At 42.3% G+C, this 21091-nt stretch overlaps 1 protein-coding gene across 1 annotated transcript in view; it reads left to right on the top strand.

The window, feature by feature from the left end:
• GART (phosphoribosylglycinamide formyltransferase, phosphoribosylglycinamide synthetase, phosphoribosylaminoimidazole synthetase) overlaps window positions 1–21091 on the top strand; it is a 1783038-nt gene that overhangs the window by 1619472 nt on the left and 142475 nt on the right. Inside the window, exon 19 of the mRNA XM_044072949.1 lies at window positions 13772–13899. Coding sequence (XP_043928884.1) covers window positions 13772–13899 — 128 coding nt within the window. The remainder of the gene's footprint in view (window positions 1–13771; window positions 13900–21091) is intronic.

Below are 21091 nucleotides of genomic sequence, written 5' to 3'. Positions count from 1 at the left end.
TACCTGCATATAAATGTATACCACATCAGAGGTATGATGACATGCATGTAACAGTGTTAGTATGAACAATGTAAAACTGTTTGACTATTGTAAACTGTATCGGTCTGTAGTTTATACCTATAAGTGTCAATAACTAGATACCCTAATAGATCTAGATGAAATATGTACCCAAGTGTGTTTGTATGTTCTGTAAAATTCTCTCTTTGGAGCTTTTCTCCCCGGGCCTCCACTGAAAATGGACATGTATCCAGCTGGACTATCCCGGTTAACAAATATAAAATAAATAAAATAAAAACAAAAATCCTGAGGTTTAAAGTTGGCTAAATGATCATTTGTACTATCCACTCACTTTTCAACAGTTTTATTTCTGACTGACAGAACTACACTATCAACAAGAACTACTCTTCTCCCTCCATTATGCACAGCTTCTCCTATCTTCCTTCAGACCAGGAAAAGCAGCAGGAACTGCAGCAAAAGACTTCTGCCTCACAATAAAAGGACTAGGGGAAGTTCCCAGATATTCTGGCCAAATTTCCCATAATATAAATACTACCATGGGTCTCTCATGAAAAGGGGCTGCTAGTCTAGTACTAACGCAGTGAACAAAGTATAAAATAAATATATAAATGCTGTTGACACAAGGGGCATTTTTTCAGACACTGAATCCTGCAGTATGTGCCTTCCCTGTGCACAGTGATGGCACATGCTCCATAGCCCCACGTTGCACAGATGTAACACCCAGTGCTGCTGCTAGGAATCCAGTGTTGAAAAAGCTGCCCAAGAAGATAGGTTTGCTACAGTAAAAGCTGAAGTATTTTTGTTATGCAGACCTCTCAATTCTCTCTGAGGAAAGTTCCTATTTTCAGGCCTGATTGAGGATGTCCCTATTTTTGAAGGTATGCCCCTGCTTTCAGGCTTGATATATCCCTTCACACAATTTTCTGACTCCACTTCATAATGTGATTGTTGAAGCTGTCTAGTATACATGTACAACATTACCAGTGGCAACAATGATTTAAAGAAAGGGGAGACTCATTACAACTTCCTTTTTCTGAAGCAAAAATAAATGACCTTGCATGGTAGAATTTTTGTGATACAGTTCATTAAAGTGTACAGATTGTATATGGTCTCTTTGGTAATCTGCTTATATTTTCCCTCATTTGTTACACTTTTAATGTATTTGGGTAGTGTTCCACATTCCTTCTGAAAGTGGGAAGACTTTTATAAGCTATTTGATATTCAAATGTTATGCTAATTAGATATACAGATTTTTCGCTGAGTGATGATCCTACTTGCAAAGTCTGCAGGTTGAGATGTATGATGGCGTGCTATCAAAATATTGAGACCCTAAGGACTGTTCTGAATTTGAGTAGTGGTTAACATCCTTAGTAGCCCATTTGTCATGTTCCCACTGGATAGGGCAGATGTTTTCTACCTTCTTTGTTAGCTGCTGCTATGTTGGTGAACCAACTAATTTTTCTTTCTAGTCCTCTTGACTTCCATTGTCTACCAGCAAATGATCAATTTTCTGAAATGTGGCTGGGGCTGCAGTTATTTTTAAGACTTTTGTTGGCTTTCCTTCTGAACAAAGTGTACCACTCAAGGATCCAATCACAGATCTAGTGGTGCAAACTCGCTGTATATATGCTCATTTTGGTGACTTGGTTAGGCCCTTTAAATGCATCAAGTCCATCTAATAGATCAGTGGACCTTGAATAGCTCATCTGCACTTGACTTCTAGAGTCAGCTGTGCAAATTTTAGGATGAAAAGATTTTCAGTATTGGAAATCCAAGAGAAGTTCTTTGTGTAGAGTGTAATTTAGTTTGTTGAAATATGACAAGATTTTTCTGGTCTTGGGATGAGGAAACACATCTTTGTTTCTTCCCTTTCATATTTCTTGAAGCCGGGTTTTATTAAAGCTAAAAGGATACTAGATTAGCTTTTAGAAAATATGAATTTGAACTGTTTTAGTAAGGGGAGAATATGTTGGGGTCCTCTGGTGCCAAAGAAAATAAATGCATTTATGAACTTCTGGGGCCTTGTGGAACATCCTCCATTGTTGCTAATTTGGACTTAACTGTCCTTAAGGATTTCTGGAGTACCCAGAATGCAGCGTGCAGCTACCTGCTAAGCAAGTAAGGAAAAAATCTTAAAGAAGCTAACGCAGTATGCAAGAGGTTTGCATACACAACTTTTTTTGAGGAAAAAAATCTTGCTTACAAATAAGGTTGTCAAGAACGCACACACTCTACAATCCACCACACATGTTGCTCACTACACACTAGACCATCTTCTACTGAGGCACTTTAAAGAAATCTTCCCAAAGTTCAAAGACCTAAACCAACAAACAGCAATACCTATCCTCGCCAGTCTATAAAGCACACAACAAAAGCAACACCTAACACCACACAAGTCTACACCCAGTGGGACCCCCAGGATTGAAGCCCATAAGACAAGCATACACTTTGCATAGGACTCATCATAGGGGATTCTGTTGTATGACACACACATGCCCTACTCTGCTGGACAAGAAGGTAACGGTTAGTTGCTTATCTGGAGCCAGGATCCACAGTATCGTGCACACACTCAAGTTAGTGCAGCACAGGTACAGTATGGTTTTATCACAGTCCATGTGGGTGTAAATGACCCGATTATGAATGTCCTTCTATTCCTATGTTGCAGTATTCTAGTTGTGAGATTTACCTTTGCTCAGCCCTAGGCCAGCTTTCATCCTCTTCCACCCGCCATGACATCTCAGGTTAGAGAAGAAGAGCGTGGTACTTGCTTTTCTTTCTCAGAGGACTCCATGTCTTACACCTCCCAAATTGCATTTCCCGGGAGTAGTATATTCTCCTGATGAGGAATCTGTTGAGGGGGATTCATCCCCTGAGGATATTGCATTTGATGAGAGCGTCACCAAGATGAGACTATTTCAAATGGGATACCTCACACATAACTGACACCCAAAAGAGGTATTTTGAGCTTCAAGTTGAATCCCCCTCCCTGTCTGCTGTTCCTCTAGTTGTGCCTACATACTTGGATGCCTTTTATTCTGCATCCAAGGCACAAGACTATCAGCCACCAGCCCCCAAGTGACCAGATCGCTTCTACAAGGTGCCGGAGAAGCAGAAATTTTTAGTCAAACCACCCTTAGCAGACCCAGCAGTAATTGCCACCTACCCTGATGAGCAATCCAGGCTTCTTCCCTCTGCCTCACTCCTGCCCACTGATAGACAGCAGATTTGTGGATAGGATTGGCAAGAAGGTATAACCTCTTCTACATTGGCTTTCAGAGCCATTAACTATCAGATGCACATGACAAAATATGCTCTGGACTTGGTGTCTCAAGCCTTCTCCATGCTGGCTTTTATCCCTGACAGCCCCATTAAGGCTGACATCTCCTCCAGACTTTCTTTTGTTACACTAGTAGCCAGACACTCCATTAGATGCAACTATGATGCTGCAGAAGCATCTGCTCGCTCTGCATCATCTGCTTCTGTTCTCAGGGGATACTCCTGGCTGAGACTTCAGAATCTCCTAGAAGACTTCAAGTCAAAGATCTTGGATGCCCCCCTAGATCACAATTTCCTTTTTGGAAAACAATCTGCAAGAAAAAAATTGCAGGACATGAAACATTTATTGGTGTCCCCCATTCCCAAGTACTACAGAAACTGTCCATCTAAAGCGACCTTTGTAAGGCTCAACCCTACCCAGATGGGTACTTCCTCTTCAAAATCTAGAAGAGGTGCACATAGACCAACCACGTCCAGACCTGCTGCCTCGCATTCTCAGCCTAGACCATCCTTTCAGGACAAAGGATGCCCCAACAATGCGTTACTGCCTTGCCCACCTTCCACTCTCAGCACGCCTTCCCCACTGCCTTTCCTTCTGGCAAACCATAATCTCGGACCAATGGGTACTATCCATAATCCAAAAAGGATATTTCCTCTCCTGGAAGGAAAAACCTCCCATGAGAGGCATCCCATACCTCCCAAAAAGCCAAGAACATCTCTTTCCACAGGTTCTAACAGACCTGCTGAAGCTGGGTACCGTAGAACATGTTCCCTCAGGACAGGAAGGAAAAGGTTTCTACTCCCGTCTCTTCCTGGTTCCAAGAAAGATGGCCTTTGGGGACCCATCTTAGACCTCTCCTTCCTAAATCTTTACCTTCAGGTGCCCACCTTCAAAATGCTGTCACTTACCACCCTGCTACCTCTCATACCTGCCAAGGCTTTCATGGCCACCTTTGACCTAAAAGAGGCCTACCTAGACATACCCATCAGGACTTCCCACAGAAGATTCTTGCGTTTCTCTGGGCCCTCCTCTCATTTCCAATTTATTGTTTTGTACACTGCCCCTTGATTATCCACAAAATGCCTGGCCCTGGCCATTGCCTTCTGCAGAACTCAGAGAATTCAGATTTACCCCTATCTGAACAACATCCTAATACTAGCAGAGTCTAAGGATACCCTCTCAAATCTTCTGCACTTCACCATGGCCCTACTGCAGAATCTAGGGTTCACACTCAACCTTCCTAAATCCTCCATTAACCTAGACCAAGACCAGATTTTCCTGGGTTGCAGAATCCGAACGGACAGCGGACCGAATGAAGGCTTTACTCCCATCGGACAAGGTACTCTCCCTGATCTCCCACTTCAAGAAGCTCCTACACTCTTGGACAGTAACTGCAAGGAAATTCCTTCAACTCTTGGGCCTGATGGCAGCAACCATCCCTATGCTGCCACTGGCCAGAATGCATATGCGCAAGCTACAGTGGTACCTCAAAAACATTTGGTCCCAGCAGCAGAATCACTTGGAACAAGTAATTCCCTTCCTTCCCTGTCTAAAGAAAGAAATCAGCTGGTGGACCCAACAAGTCCAGCTAAGCCCGGGCCTTCATCTGCAGCCCCCCACCGCAAGTAATGCATACAGATGCCTCACATTCAGGTTGGAGTGCAACAGTGGCATCCTACAGGGTTCAAGCAAACTGGCACCCTTCCTTGAAGGCCAAACACATCAATGTCAGAGAAATGACTGCAGTCTTCTTGGCTCTAAAAACGTTTACCCCTCTGCTTCTATCAGGGGTTCTTCTCATAGTAACAGACAAAACCACTGTAATGTAGTACCTCAACAAACAGGGAGGAACAAAGGCATATCAGCTGTGCAGACTAACCCTGCTGATATGGGATCTAGCCTCTCGCCACAACTTTGCCCCTGCAGGCAACCGACATCCCCCTCGCAGGACAAGCAAGCAGATCTCCTAAGCAGGACATTCTCTCCACAGCACGAATGGATGCTGGACAGGATTGTCTTCCTAGATATAGTCCACCAGTGGGGCACTCCTCAAATAGACTCGTTTGCCTACCCTCTGAACAGGCAGCTGCAGACCTTCTGCTCAAAGCCCTACTCCCCTCTAGTCTGGAGAGTAGACTTTTTCAACATCTCCTGGGAGGGGAAGTTCCCTTATGCTTTCCCACTGATTTAGAAAGTCCTCCTGAAAATCAGGAAGGACAAACCAAAAATCTTGTTAATGACTCCCTACTGGTCAAGGCAGCTCTGGTTCCTCCTACTTCACAATTTAGCCAAGGGCAATCACTACACGTTACTCTACAAGATGGACCTCCTGACACAAGAAAAAGGAACTCTCCTCCACCCACACTTACAGATGTTGGCGCTGACACTGCGGGTGATGAACTTTTGATCCCATTTAGACACCACTACTCTGAGGACATGCTTTTATTCCTGAGGGAAGCTGGGAAACCTACAACAAGAAAATCATACATAGCTAAATGAGAAATATTTACTAAGTGGTGTCAAGACAAGGGAAGGGACCCTTGCATTGCTGACCCCCCCCCCCAGTTCTTTCTTGTGTGTCAATTGATAAAAAATGGACTTACTATTCTTCAGTGAAAGTACACCTTTCTGCACTCTCAGCCTGTTTGCCTCTTGATCCTCCCTTGCTAGCCAGGCTTGATGTAAAACTCTTCCTTAAAGGGGTGTTACACATTAGACCTCCAAAAAAGCCTATCCCTCCACCCTGGGGCCTTAACTACATCCTGGAAAAGCTTACCCAGCACCCATTCGAACCTGCAGGGACAGCTTCCCTTCAGATATGTACATGGAAAACAGTCGTCCTAGTGGCTATCACATCAGCCAGAAGGGTTTCAGAGCTGCAAGCCTTAAAGGCTTCCCCCCCACACCACGTTCCACAAGGACAGGGTCGCCCTGAGAACTAACCCCTCCTTTATGCCCAAGGTGGTCAATGATTTGTCTCTAAACCAATCTATCCACCTGCCCACCTTCTTTCCCCCTCCCACAAATGAAGGGAAGAGGATACTCCACTCCCTGGAATTACACAGGCAACTAAGATGTTACCTGGACAAAACTAAATCCATTAGGAAATCTAAACAATTCTGTTTCCTTCCATCCCAGAGCATTGGGCAAGGCAGTCTCCAAACAAGCCATCGCATGTTGGATCAAGAAAGCCATCTGTCTTTGCTACTCCCACCACAGAAAAAAATCCCCAGTGGGAGTAAAGGCCCATTCCACAAGGGCAATGTCCACCTGTAAGGCTTTCCTAAAAGGTCTGCACATGGCTTCCATTATGGAAGCAGCCACATGGTCCACTATCCACACTTTCACCAAACATTACAAGCTAGACAGTCTCCAGAGCATGTGCGGGATTCGTTAGGGTAATCCTGCAGGGCTTTGTAGAATCCTCTTCTGCCTCTGCCACCCTTGCATCCAACTAAGCAGTGGTACTCTCCCACAATTAGAATACTGCAACATAGGAATAAGACGACATAGAATAGTTTAAAATTTTACCATAACCATAGATGTCCTTCTCTTCCATGTTACAGTATTCCTTCCCACACACCAATGACCCCCTCATCGTTCTCCGTTCATCCCAGCATCACCCTGGACCTGTCTATACTACAGAAGGACCCCAGGGTCCCTTACCTGACACCACTGGCATCTTCTCCTGCTGGGCCTTCTACTCTATATGATGAGCTTCACGTTCTGAAGATTGTGCGTGCAGATGTCACATTTAAGTCCCCTAGTTTTATGGCCTTGCGTGTGACATCCCACGCAGCTGCAACAGCCAAGCTGAAGCTTTTGTGTAGGAGCCGACGTACGAGTTGCCTGACAGCAGGAAATCCCAGAACTAGAATACTGCAACATGGAAGAGAAGGACATCTGTGGTTATGGTAAGATTTTACACAACTTTTCTATTTCTTGGAATGTGTCAGAGTGGTATGTGCCTTGCATTCAGCAGCATGCTACTTGCACTAAAGATGATGCCTTAGTGTGAACCAAAAATGATTGATTTTTTAGCAATTGACTAACATTCTGTTGTCATTCCAGTGGAATTAAATATCTGCCAGCATGAGAGAACATGGTTATCAGACCATTTCACTTTAGCAAAGATGGTCTGCACCTGTCTCCCTGTGCTTTTTTATACTGGCTAAAACTGTATCCTGTTTACAAACACTTTTCTATATACATTTTTATATGCAGACCTGTTATGCATTGTTTTTAGACTGTTTTTATTGTGTATATATTTCTTACACACTTTCATGCTTTTAATGCACATTTGTTTGGTGTATGAACGTAACAAACTGCTGTTTCATGGTTTCCAACTGTTTTAAAAGTATGAAACTACACACTTTTGAGAATGCTCCTAAACAGAGCTTTCATTCCCTGAATTTACTTTTGCAAGAAATGCTGCTAACACACCTTCATTGTGATTGCATTACTAATTAAGGCGAGGGTGTGTTGTATAAAAACCTGACTCTGACACTGCATTCTACTTTTGCCTCTGATGAAGCTGTAGTTTTAACCACAGCGAAAACGCTTGTTTTAATAATAAAGTGCGTTAAGGTTCAAGTTTTTTTCCGACTTCAGTGTGGCTTTATACGTGCAAGTGGATTTCAATTTCAGTGTTGCAGCTTGTACTGCAAACAGCCTTCACGATAAGGACTTTAACATTTTTTTGGGCTTTACGGTGCTTGTCTGGACTGCTTTTGTGCATTTTACTGGTTTCCGTTTGTTTGCTTTAACAGCATGAGAGAACATGGTTATCAGACCATTTTACTTTAGCAAAGATGGTCTGCACCTGTCTCCCTGTGCTTTTTTATACTGGCTAAAACTGTATCCACCCCAACCCCCCACCCCCCCAGAGCCTTTTTAGGCAATGCCAAAATGACAAACCTAACATAGCAGCAAAAAAAAAACTATGAGCAACCTTAAGGTGTTAATGATCAGTGTTAGGAACTTCAACATGAAACTTCACTCCTTACAAGTTATCTCCACTGTGGAGAATATAGACATCTGTATAGTTGCCAAACCTTTGTTTAAAGCTGCAGGAAGCACTCTGGCAGTGCAAGGCTACAGTGTCTTCCACACATTTAGACCAGCAGCAGCACATACAGGGACTAAAGATGGAAGGTGTCTCAGTCCACATCAGCAACAAATATACCTTCGGAATGGTTACACAGGATGATGCCCTGGAGTTCATCCATGTGTTAGTCACCATAACGTCGTCCACCACATCTTGGCAATGTACGGGTAGCATCTATATCCCAAGAGTCTCATATGTAGACCTACTGGAGAGACTCTTCATCCAACCAAATACTCTCCTCATGGTGAGCTTTAAGTATCCTGGTATAGAATGGGAAACCTATGCGGTCTCAAACTCGGATGCAACATTTTCTGGATTTTATTAACACATACCCTGGACCAGATAATACATGCTCCAACCAGAGGTTCAAATGTACTAGACATAGTACTTGCCAACAAGGAAGAGTGCTGCTAAAGACATAAGCTTGCTGATTAAGCAACAAGATATGAGGACTAATTAAATCCAACAAGGCCAATTACAAGGTTAGGATTGCTTCTCAGGCTAAAGACCCCGCTACAAGGCCGCCTTCATCTACATCCGAACCTTAAAGGTAATGCAGAGTAGTGTGCTGAACTGGTAGTAAATAGCACCACTGTCTCTAAGCAGGGTGACATCGAATCTGCTGGCTTACAAGTTTAGCTCTAACTTCACACTACCCCCCCCCCCCCAATACCCGCAGTGAAATCCCTTATAGCATATCCCCCTAACTGCTGGCAGGGAGCAGGTCCTGACAGTACTCACCAAGGCCAAAAGCACTGCTTCAGTGGGCCCCAGCGATATGCTGAGCTTATTGCTATATAGTGTAAAACCTGATCTGTCTGGACTACTTGAGGCACTTTTCAACTATAGCCTCAAAACAAGTTATGTACCAAGGGAGTGGAGGACTGAAACAGTCATACCTCTTCACAAGGGTGGGCCATCACCAGACCCAGAAACTACAGACCTATCAGTCTGACAAGTGTAATATGCAAAGCTGTGGAACAAATTATCATGGATATGATCAGCCATGACAGTGGCAACTTTGCCAAGGGAAGGTCTTGCCTACTCAACCTGGCAGACTTCAAGAGGATCACCAGGGCAATACATAAGGGGAAAACTGTACATACTGAAGTAAAGTCCACCCTGAGCAGCCAACAGTTTTATTGAAGTAAAATAAATGAAGAAGATATGGAACAAGGTAAACGCCCAGTCCAAGCAGCAATAAATATAATAAAAGTGTGAAGATATGGAACAAGGTAAACGCCCAGTCCAAGCAGCAATAAATATAATAAAAGACTCATTGACTTTGTACTTTGTAGTGAGTCTGATGAAACCGCAAGGTGAAAGCGCTAACTCTGGTACCTGCTGTAATAAAAGAAACGGATTTTTAACTTGGAAGTAAATCTCTTTTTTGGACTTGCTGTGCTGACTGGAGGTTGATGAGATTTATAAGTGACATTTTATTCTATTACCTTTTAGAGCTGTGTTTCGCCCTAATCCTTGGTTACACTTTTAGTTTTATTGAAGTAACCAAGCTTTAAGCTGTACATACAACCTACCTTGACCTGGCTAAGATGTTCCATACGATACCACACTTTGGTATTGTTAACCGACTGGCTGAACTAAGCATAAATCCCTGTATAACTTTCTGTATTGCCAGCTGGCTCACTGATCAGGTCCAAGAAGTCAGGATTGGTGAGACCACCACCAAGAGACTGGTCACCAGTGGAACCTCAGGGCTCTGTGCTGGGTCCGCTCCTGTTTAGCATCTACTTCTCCAAAGTCAAAGCTAATTTCAACGGCCTCTGGCTCACCAAGTGCACAGATGACTATAAATTGGGAGCTATCACAGACCTCCCCCCTACCCCCATGACACTAACATCTTGCAAGATGGTCTAATGCAGACAAATGCCTAGTGCCAGAGCCACAGTTTTGTAGTGTCCTTTGGGAAAACTTCACCCAAATTAGTCACTCCATTGATAAAACACCCCCAAGAGTTCACCTAGTAGTTATGGATCTGAGACCATATGTAGACAGTAATCTGGTCTTCATCCAACACTTAGTAAAGATAGTAAGAAAATCCTTCAGTGTCAGCCAACTTATTGTTAAGGGTATGACATCCAGATCCATTGAAGTTGTAGTACCGCTTTACTCAGCTGTTATCAGACCCATCATTGAGTATAATGTACCATTCAGACCCATCATTGAGTATAATGTACCGTTCAACATGTACCTGACTAGGCATTTGCAGCAGTTGGAATGCCCACTGAGGTCCTTCTCCAGGACAATCCAAGGTATTAACACTGTCATACACAGATCACATTAAAGCCCAGTCTCTCGACTGTCTTCCACAAGTTACTGAGAGGCGATCTATAGCTGGCATATAAGGCATCCTCCGATCCAGCCCTGATGGATCTTCTGGACAGAGACTAGATCCATGAATTTAAACTTTGCCTGCAGCCTAAATCGAACATGTTAGTGAGACTGTGCCTCAGAGGATCCCTGCCCAATGAAATAGGCTTTCCATCCATGTGAAGCAGAGTTTATCTCTAGCCTTTTCAATAGTAACATTGACGATTGGATGGGAAATCATAAATTCACCCCTCACTGTGGCCCCATGTCTGTGATGGGCAAAGGCCCAACAGTAAATAAAATATTCCCCAATTAACATTACCCGAACATGCAAACCATGGCTATTTCCTAACTAATGTACCTCTTATAATACATACCCAAGGTACATGGGAATACAACTGGGGTTGGGTTGCATAGCTAGGCTTATAAAGGCTGCATGGTCAAACAAAACAAAGTGGGAAAGCTGACTAAAGGTCCAAAAAGTACATAAAAATCCTTTTGCAAACAAACCAATGTAGACCACCACTGTCCAACGATAAATCAGTGATTTAATATGATAAAAGAAATACAAACAGGCAGTTTTAAACACAGATAAGCGCTTTCAGGCTGTGCCCTTCAGATAAAAGAAAACAGTTTTAACCACATTTAAATATCTAGTTTAAAATCACTTCAGCCAATCAGTCAAATCAACATTTATATTGCACCCTCCTATCTTTGAGGGTGGGTTTCATGGGAACAAGAGTGAACTCCTACTTTTCATAGAATATTTGGAACATACCACTACTTTCTTCAGATTTTTTCTCACATGTTCAGATGAAGTTATAGATTTTTTGGATGTAAGAATTAAACAAGAAAAGATCCGGTTTTGTTACTTCCTTGTTCCGGAAAGAGTGTTGGAAAAACAGTTTTACTTGCATATGACAGTATGCATCCTAGACATACATATAAGAACATATCAAGGGGTCAGATAAGCAGAGCCTCAAGGTTATGTACTAAAGATAGTGATTTTGAAGAAGAAATGATGAATATGGAACAAATCTTTAGAAACAGAGGCTATAATGAGAAGTTATATTAGTAAGTGACTTATGTCAAGGTAATGCCCATAGAAGATCTATACCCACATTTAAGTTAAATCCATCAGAGGAGGAACATGGTCAAAGATTTGCACCCATTAGAACGACATTTACGTATAGTAGTAATATACATGGAGTATGTGACATTATTAAGAAAAATCGGCATATACTTTCATCTGATGATAAAAGAAATAGGGACAGAACCTAGATCTGGATTTAGAAGAAATACAAATTTGAAAGACATCTTAACACAAGAAAAGAATAGTCAAAAGAAAAGGTCTATTTGTCAAGTAGGTACTAAAATATGTGGGTCATGCAAAGCATGTCACTGCATTAATAAAGAGACTGTTTTTAAGCATTCAGTAACAGGAAAATTATTTTAAAGCTAAAGCTAACTGTAGAACAAAGAACATAGTTTATTGGCTGAGTGTCAGCAATGCACAGCGTTTTACGTGGGAAAAACAAGTATGTTTAAAGTTAGAATTTTGCAACATCTTTCATGCATAAGAACTAAAAATATGCATAATGCACTTTATAAACATATAGAAATTAATAATGACCATCAGTTTAAATTCAGAGCAATCACTAATGTTTTTCCCAATATGAGAAGGGGTAGCGTAGTAGATGCCACTGAGGGAGAAGAAGCAAGGTGGATAATTGAGCTTTTAGCCCATAGGACACCAGGACTAAATGAATTTGTTCCCATGAAACCCACCCTCAAAGATAGGAGGGTGCAATATAAATTTTGATTGGCTGAAGTGATATTAAACTAGATATTTAAATGTGGTTAAAACTGTTTTCTTTTATCTGAAGGGCACAGCCCCAAAGTGCTCATCTGTGTTTAAAACTGCCTGTTTGTATTTGTTTTATCATATTAAATCAGTGTTTTATCGTTGGACAGTGGTGGTCTACATTGGTTTGTTTGCAAAAGGCTGTATGGTCATTTGAACAGTATTTGGGTTCATAGATGTATACTAGGCTAACTTTTAGCTTTCTTCTGGCACCAAAAATTTGTGTGACTTGTAGTCACATGTCAAGTGCAGGCCACAGAAGACAAAGGCAGCTGAAGCAGTTTAATGAATTGTCTCCTGCCAAGTAAAAAGCTGTACCTTTATAGAAGTGTATTAAGTAGCTTCTTTGAAAGTGAGTACTTTGAGATGGCGTCTTCACAGTTCTTTGTGATGTAACACTAGGGATTAAAGATTCCTGAGCCCATATGAGGTGTGGAGGATGGGAGTGAGGAGTAGTTTCTACTTCCCCTTGCAGGTGGGAGAGGCAGCTGTGGCTCACCACTTGAGTACTACAGAGTTGGCTCTTGGTATTACATCCATGGAAAATGGACCTGCTGAACACTAAGTAGCAAAGAGGTGTGCAGCAATGAGCTATAGAAGACATTTAGAGGAATATGGGCTTCCTGTGGCTAGGCAGCTGTAGTTGAAATTTAGAGATCTGTTGAGGGAATTAAAAGGTTCTCCTGACTTATAGTAACCCACTACCTGCAACCTGGGTCTCATCTCTGAGGAGTGAGACTGGTGTGTCCATTCCAGTGAACAAATGGTCCATAGTGGTGCTCTCCTCCTGGTAGGGGGATGGTCATGGTCTCTGCCTTGATATGGACAGCCTTGACCAACCCCCTCTGGTAGGAAATGAATGGGTTGTACAGGACACTCACTCTGCCTACTGATGGTCCTGGTGTGCTTCCAAGGAGGGGACTTGTGAGCCTTCATGGACCCAGTAGCTCCCTTTCAGCAGGAAAAATCCAGTCCAGTTGGGTGAAGGAAGGGAGAGTGTTTTTAGTAAAGGAGGGGAGTGCACTGCATATGGAATTATATAAAAAATTTGCTGTTGGATTGCCATATTTGGCTGATTTTTTTGTAATACTTGCTTATTGAGATGATTTGAAGATGTGAAATGATTAAGTACAATGCATAACCATTTTTTTCTTTTTACATTGGTTTTGCACAGGTACAAATCTTCAGGCTCTAATAGACCATGCAAAGGAGTCAGCTTGTGTAAAGATAGCACTTGTTATTTCTAATAAGCCTGGTGTGGAAGGGCTGAAGAAAGCAGCAAGAGCTGGAATTCCTACCAGAGTAAGTGATGCAAACATTTTACTGTCCAGCTTTATCTATAGATTTGTACGTTTGCCTATACTGTTGAGGTACTGACACAGTGCAGTGATTTTCTAGGCTGGTTGCTGTATATACCGCTACCACCAATACTGATGGCAATCATGATGCTTCACAGTTAACCAGATATGTGAATGCCAGACTGGTGTACATAGAAGCATGTCATTGGGGACTTTTAATGACTAATTTTTACCAGGTTTTACTGTTTGCTTTCCCTGGGAAAGTGGCAGAGTTTTTGGCTTGACTGTGAAAGAAACTACCAGTCCCACAGTTAGTCCTCCTTCCATCCACAAAAAGAAAAAGCTAAGCAAACAGCCCTTACCACCACAGCAGGTTAGCAGTTTGCTTTATCTGCAGGTGGGTGACTCTGCTGTGGCCATAGCTTGTTCTTCAGACCACTCATCTTTTACCCAAGATCCCCTTTGTGTGGCACCTTCAGCCACTGTGGACCAGGGGTTAGTTATGTTCGCTGCAGCCGTTCGGTTCCTTTTATTGGGCAAGGGAGAGCCACTCTTGTTGCTCTTGGGAGAGGGAGCTGGGAAAACTTCTCTGTTTTTCAGAATGTTCTACCCATCCCTGAGGTAGCTGATGTTGCCATTAATAACACTGTTGACACCATTTTCCAGCCAAGAAGAAACATAAAACTAAACATGTAGCTCCTCTTCCTTAAATCTCCTTAGACAGGAGTAGTTTACTGGGTCTGGCTCAGGATTTAGTTCAGGATATTGATCCTTCTTGTAAGGTGGTTTCTGGTAAAAGTGAGGGATACCTCTTTTCCTGATGAGATTCAAGATTGTGAATCTGGACAGGAAGATTGAAGGAACAGATTCAATGTTTCCTCCTCTTCAGTCACTGAATCAAAAAAATGTTTGATTCTTCCTGTGTGGGATTCCCTTTCAATGAGACTATTTCCAGAATGTGGCAGTTTTTTTGAGTGGGTGAACACTGAGGTTTCTCAGTCCCTCAGAAAAAAAAAAATACAAACTTCCCAAATCTCTGACTTCCAGAGCCACCTAATGGTAACAGTGTTTCTCAGCAATCACTAAAGCACACAACAAAAACAGCACCAAGCATTTCACATAAGCCTACACCTAATGGTCCCCCATGTGCAAAACCCGTACGGCAAGCATAAACTTTACTTAATACTCTTGTCATTGGGAACTCCATTGTGTGATGCACAGATGCCCCGCTTACCAGGTTGGACAACAAGAAAGGTAATGGTTAGTTGCTATCTGATATTCTGGAATAAATTCGGGTGGGGGGGGTCCATGGAGTAGCTGGTTGACTTGTACAGGGCATGAGGAAGTGGATGGTAATAATGAAGTAATGGTGGGTGGAAAAGGCAGAAAAACAGTCTGAATCAACACTTGTCAGTTTAGCAACAGATATATTCAGACAAATGGGTTCTGAATTTCCTTTATCAAAGGTTATAGATGACAGCGGGAGGAAGTCACTGCTTTCCAAGGGGCAATTGCTCATCAACCAGACTCCTTCATTTCCTTCTGTCTTTAAACACGCATCGTCCCAGTGAGTGATAAAACCTCCAACCCAGGTTGGGAATATTGTTTGTGACAAAGAAAGAAAATGCTTGGAGACTAGTTCTGGATCTTTCATAGGGGATTACTAGGCTAATGGCGCAAGAGCCTTTACTAGCCTAGCCAGTATTACCGATGATGTGACAATATTTCGTCTTAATTCCACGTATATGGGATGAGGTAGTATTGGGGTAGTGGGTCTTTGGGTGTTGGAGCCCTGAGTCATTTTACAGACTGCCTTTGTCTATAAGGGACGTGGGCAGTACCCCAGGAGTGAATTTATGGTTCCCCATCCATTTATCCAAATTCTTTTTGAAGGCAGTGAGGGACGTGCTTTGTTTTACAAAGTTGGGAGTTTATTCCATAGATAAAGTAGCCTTTGGGATACAAATCTGTCTTTCCAACAAGTTCTGTTAGTCACAAATAAGGTTCAGGTCTGTCGAGCATGTAACCCTAATATAATTTTTCTTGTGAATATGCCACCTTTTCTTCAGGGCTGGATCAGAGAATGCCTTGTGGTCAGGCATAATTCACCTCTCAATAAATGATATGAGACTGAGTTAAATGGGTAGGGTCTTTATTCGGCTCGCATAAAATGTGTATTGCGCTTTGTATTTCTTTTCGTGAGAAACCACTGGGACCACTCCATTTAATACAAGTGCCTGGTTAGGTGTGTACAGAAGGGAGCATTGTACTCTATTATGGGCTTGAGGGCCGAGTACAATGGCACTGTGATGTCCTTTGACATGCCTTTACTTATAAGTTGAGCCACACAGGATTTTCTCCGTTCTGTAGCTACCTGGTGGTCAAAAGTTTAGGTTACTATCTATACGAGTTCCTATGTCCCTCACCACCTGGTCTACTTTTATAGGTATGCTATCTATATTATAATTTGCAGGGTTGTCTCATTCACCAAATGGTATGATTGCACATTTTTTAGCATTTAGTCTCAGACCATGGTTTTGGCACTAGCTGTTTGTCATTTTTAGGCCTGTTTGTAGGATGTCAACATCGTTTGGGGATTCGATGGCTGCTTCTAGCTTAGTCATCAGCAACCTTGGTGAGCTCAAGGCTGCCAACATTGGCCTTCAGTTCAGAGAAGTATATATCAAACATGAGGGGTCCCAACACTGAGCTGTGTGGTACAGTGCTAGTAACTGGTTTCTTATCTGCAGTGGATTCACCTATCTGGACAGTGTGTCCATCATCAGTGAGCCAGTTTGCTATCCACCTGAATATGTAGAGGTTTATGCTTAATGGAGTAAGTTTGTCAATGTTCCCTGAGAAGGGGATTGTGTTGAAAGCTTTGGCCAGGTCTAGATAAGCGATGTGTACCATTTTACCTTCATCCACAGCCATGGTGATTTTCTTGCAGAAGCTCACTAGATTGAGCTGGCAAGACCTCCCATTGACAAAGCCAAATTGCATCTGGTCCAATGCTTGTATGTTCCCTGTCTAGTTATTGATCAGGTCCATAATTCTGTCCATGGCTTTACAGATAAGACTTTTCAAACTTATGGGTTTGTAGTTCCCTGGGTCAGCTGATAGGTCCCCCTTGTGCAGAGAGACAGCTGTTGCAACCCTGCATTCCTCTGAGACAAAGCCTGTCCATAGGCTGTGGTTAGAGGGTTTCTGGTAGCCGTGGTAGCTTTTGTTTTAAGGTGTTTAAGAAGAATCCTGGAATGTTGTGGGGACCCATAGAGGCTGTGTCTTTGGCTTTAGCAAGTGTAGTGAAGACCTGTTTCCTCGTAATGACTGGTAGGAGGAAGATTGAGGGTATTTGGGTGTGCTAGGAGGAGATGGGGTGAGAATTTTGAACTGAACTTGTTGGCCAGGAGGTTTGCTTTAATTTCAAGCTGGGTGTAACTGTTGCCATTCATGATTAACTTGCCACATTGCTGAGCGTTTCCCCTGAGGTTGCAAACATAATTTAAAAAAAAAAAGTCCTTATGATTATTTTTCAGTTGGAAGACTATATTTACCTCGGTTTGCGTTGGCAGATTTCACCAGCTCTCTCGCTTGTTTATTTAGACAGGTGAGGGTCTTTCTGCACTGTTTTGTCTGTTCCTTCTTGACTTTGAAGATGATTTTTTTCCTTTTGTTGAATATCCTGGTTATGCTAGGGGTCCACCAGAGTGTTTTGTCTTTGCTGTTAATCATATGTTTGACTCGCACAGGTACAGACACCTCTATGCTGCTATGAATGTGGTTATATAGCATTTTTGTGTAAACAGTGTCTGCTTCAGTGTCATCTGGGTTTGGAGGGGCTTGGAAGTTAATGAGCTGTTTAGGTTGAGATAATTGGCCTTTGCAGAGTTCTTAATAGGTTTGGAGTTTGATGGGAGTTTTAGGTTAGTTTTAATACTAAAGGCGATCATTTTGTGATCAGATCTTAGCAGGGAGTAGTTAATGCATGGGAGGGAGCAATATCCCCCCATGTTTGAGTACTAGTTGTAGAGTATTTGTACCTATAGTTAGGGAACTAACTAGTTGTTCCAGGGTGTTTGCATTGACAAACTCCTCTCAACAAATGAAATATGGGTTGTATAAGCCTCCCAATTTATGAAGGGGTAGTTGAAGTTGCCATAAGTATGGTGTTAGGCTGAATGTTGGGAGATTCCAGTAGGTTTAGATAGGTGGTGTTTTCCAGACTCTTGTTAGGGGATCTGTAGCTAGCAAAGATTTGATAAGGGGTTAAACCAGTGGTTAGTTGGGCATGGAGCAGCTCAAGCAAGTCATTTTTTGGACCAGTCTAGCAGTATATACTTGTCCTTTATGAACACTGAGACACCTCCTCTGTTTTATCCTGAGCTGAGGGGATCGAAATGCCTGAAAGACATTGTAGCCTTTGATAGCCGGGGTGCTCTCCATGGTTCTGAACCATGTTTCCATGACTGCACATTGTCTGTGTCCTCCTTCCAGGGAGTGCCGTTTTCCCTAAACCTGTTTGTGGTAATGCCCAAGAGCACAATGCTATCACTTCTCCACCTGAAACCTGTTGTTCCTAATTTGTTTCCTGGAAACACTAGATTTAAAAGATGCTTATCACATCTCCAGTCATCCAGACTTTAGGCATTTTTTAAGGTTTTCTGCGGTTGGATCTCATTATCGGTTTTCTGCCTTGCTCTTTGGCTTGTCCACTGCACCAGGAGTGTTCACAAAGTGTCTTAGCTCCAGCTATTGCTCATTGTAAGCTACAGGGTATCCATATTTTTCCATATTTAGATGACTTTACTATCTTTGCAGTCTTTTTCAGAGTGTCAGGAATCTCTTACTTGGCTGGGAGATCTTTTGCACAAGCTGGATTTCCAAGATGGCGTTCAACTGTCTTTTTTTTTTTTTTTTTTTTTTTTTTTTGACTCCTTCAGACAAGATGGTTTTCCTGAGGTCAGCTAGACACCTCAGATCCAAGAGTTTTTCTTCTGCAGGAAAAAAAAAAAACTATATCTAGATTTATTTCTAAAGTTTTTCACTTAGACTTCAGTCACTGTGAGGAAATACCTCAAGAATTTTGGTCTCCTGGTATTTGATTCTCACGACACCCCTGCCAAGACTCCACATGAGAATGATAAAATGGTAAGTGAGGTCTCTTTGGTCCAAGCACCAACATCTTTTGCTTTTCAAATCCCACTGCTGGGTATGTCAGAACTGAAATCACTTGACAGAGAGAGCAAATTTCCATAAGTCCCAGTCTCCCCTGCTTCAAAGCATTCAGTGTCAACAGATACTCCAACTTTCTTTGGGGCACAATTTCAGGAGGGCAAAAAGTGCAAGGTGCATGAGACACCAAGGACAATACTCAAGCATATAAATATAAAAGAGCTGCTTCCTGGATCAAGGCATTCAACTCTGAATCAAGTTGTTACAGACAGTACCACAGTCATGTGGTACAGCAACAAAAGGGGTACCAGGTTGTATCCCCTTTGCAGACTAGACATGTTAGCTTGGTATGTAGCTTCGTAGCACAATGTCACTCTATTTTGCTCTGATGGAATGTAGACTTTCTGTTGTGTGGCAGCCAAACTGTGCAGGACAAGAGCAGATCTGCACAAATGGAAATTGAATCAGGGGGTCTTCAAGACTTGATCCATCTGTATGGAGTTCCTTAAGCAGACCTCTGTCTCTCCTCTCTTAACAGTACAATCTGCTGGCAAAATTCTGCTTGAGGGCTCCATGCAAGAAGGCCTGAAAGACAAATACCTTTCCTTTCCCTTGGATAGGAATGTTTCTGTATGTTTTTCTGCCCTTTCCACTAATATCCAGGTACTTAAGATTTAGAAGGAATCTGCCAAGATCATTGTGCTGGCTCCCTTTTATCCCACGCAACAGTAGTTCCCTCCCGTCTTTTGGAAATGGCAAGGGGTATATACCGCACACTTCCTCACAGAATGGGTCTACTTACATAAGATCAGGGGTGTTTGATGCACCCTGATCCCAATCAACTTCTACAGACTGCCTGGATTATAGGGTCTTAATTCCCCTTAGGCACTTCTTTACTGAGGATGTGCAGTAGGTACTATTGGAGGCAAGGAAGCTTTCTAGGAAGTCGTATATTAATAAATGGAAAAGGTTTTCTAGTTGGTGCCAGTTATATAACCACCACCCTTTCAGGGCTAGTGTTACTCTGGTTTTACAATGTTTGAGAGTTATTTTCTGTGGCCTTTCTTACTACTCCAAAGTTAATTAGTCATCCATTTTAGCATGGCTGCACATGGATCTTCCTCTTTCATGCATCCTCGTATAAAAATGTTTTTCAAACTGGTATTACTTAAGAGGCTTCCAAGACAACTAGTGACCCTTCCTTTTGATGATTTTAATTTAGAGAAACTAACACTTGCTCAATTTGAACCAGTTAATCTGGCGGGCTTGAGATTTTCAACATGGCAACTGTTTTACTGATTTCTGACCACTAAAAAGAAGAGTATCTGAGTTGCCAGGTCTTCCAGTGAGACAACTCTTATCTCATTTTCCACAGAAAGTTTCTTTCAGAATAGTCCTTTTCTTTCTAAAGTGGTATCATAATTTACTTTAAGCCAAGCTATCCATCTCCCCATTTTTTCCTGAATCAAAAAATGAGGGAGAAAAAGGATAGTCCTTACATTGGATGTCCACAAACAGGTCTATGTTGACAGAGCTAAACATTTCATATCTTCTGATCAGTTTATTTCTTGTGAAGGTATAAAGTAGGGACAAACCTGTGGCATAAGACTGTTTTCAAATGGTTTCCTCAAGCTTATTACCTTTTGTTATATTTGCCAGAACTATCCCAGGCAGGATTAAGTCCCACTCTACCCAGGGCATTGGCTTTATCTGTGGATTTTTGGAAAGGGTTGGATTCTAGAAATATTACAGAAGCAGCAACTTGGTCCTGTACACATACATTTACAAGGTATTACAAGCATGATTCCCTCATTAGGTCTAGAGGAGGCTTTGATAGGACCATTCATTTAGGGGCTCCTGGACTTTTCCCCTTCCACCTCCCAAATGTAAGCTAGGGTAATCTACCCATATAGCTGAAGCTTCTGCAGTAGTGCTCAATGTGATGAATGTAATACAGGTGTGTAAGTACACTTACCATAACAGTACAATTAGTCACTGCTGCAGTAGCTGCTCCCTCCCTT

The sequence above is a fragment of the Protopterus annectens genome, chromosome 5.part1, assembly GCF_019279795.1.
Source record: "Protopterus annectens isolate FY-2018-M chromosome 5.part1, PAN1.0, whole genome shotgun sequence".
In the NCBI taxonomy this organism is placed as follows: domain Eukaryota; kingdom Metazoa; phylum Chordata; order Ceratodontiformes; family Protopteridae; genus Protopterus; species Protopterus annectens.
Note: the sequence above shows the minus strand (reverse complement) of the source record. Positions and strands in the feature narration are given on the sequence as shown.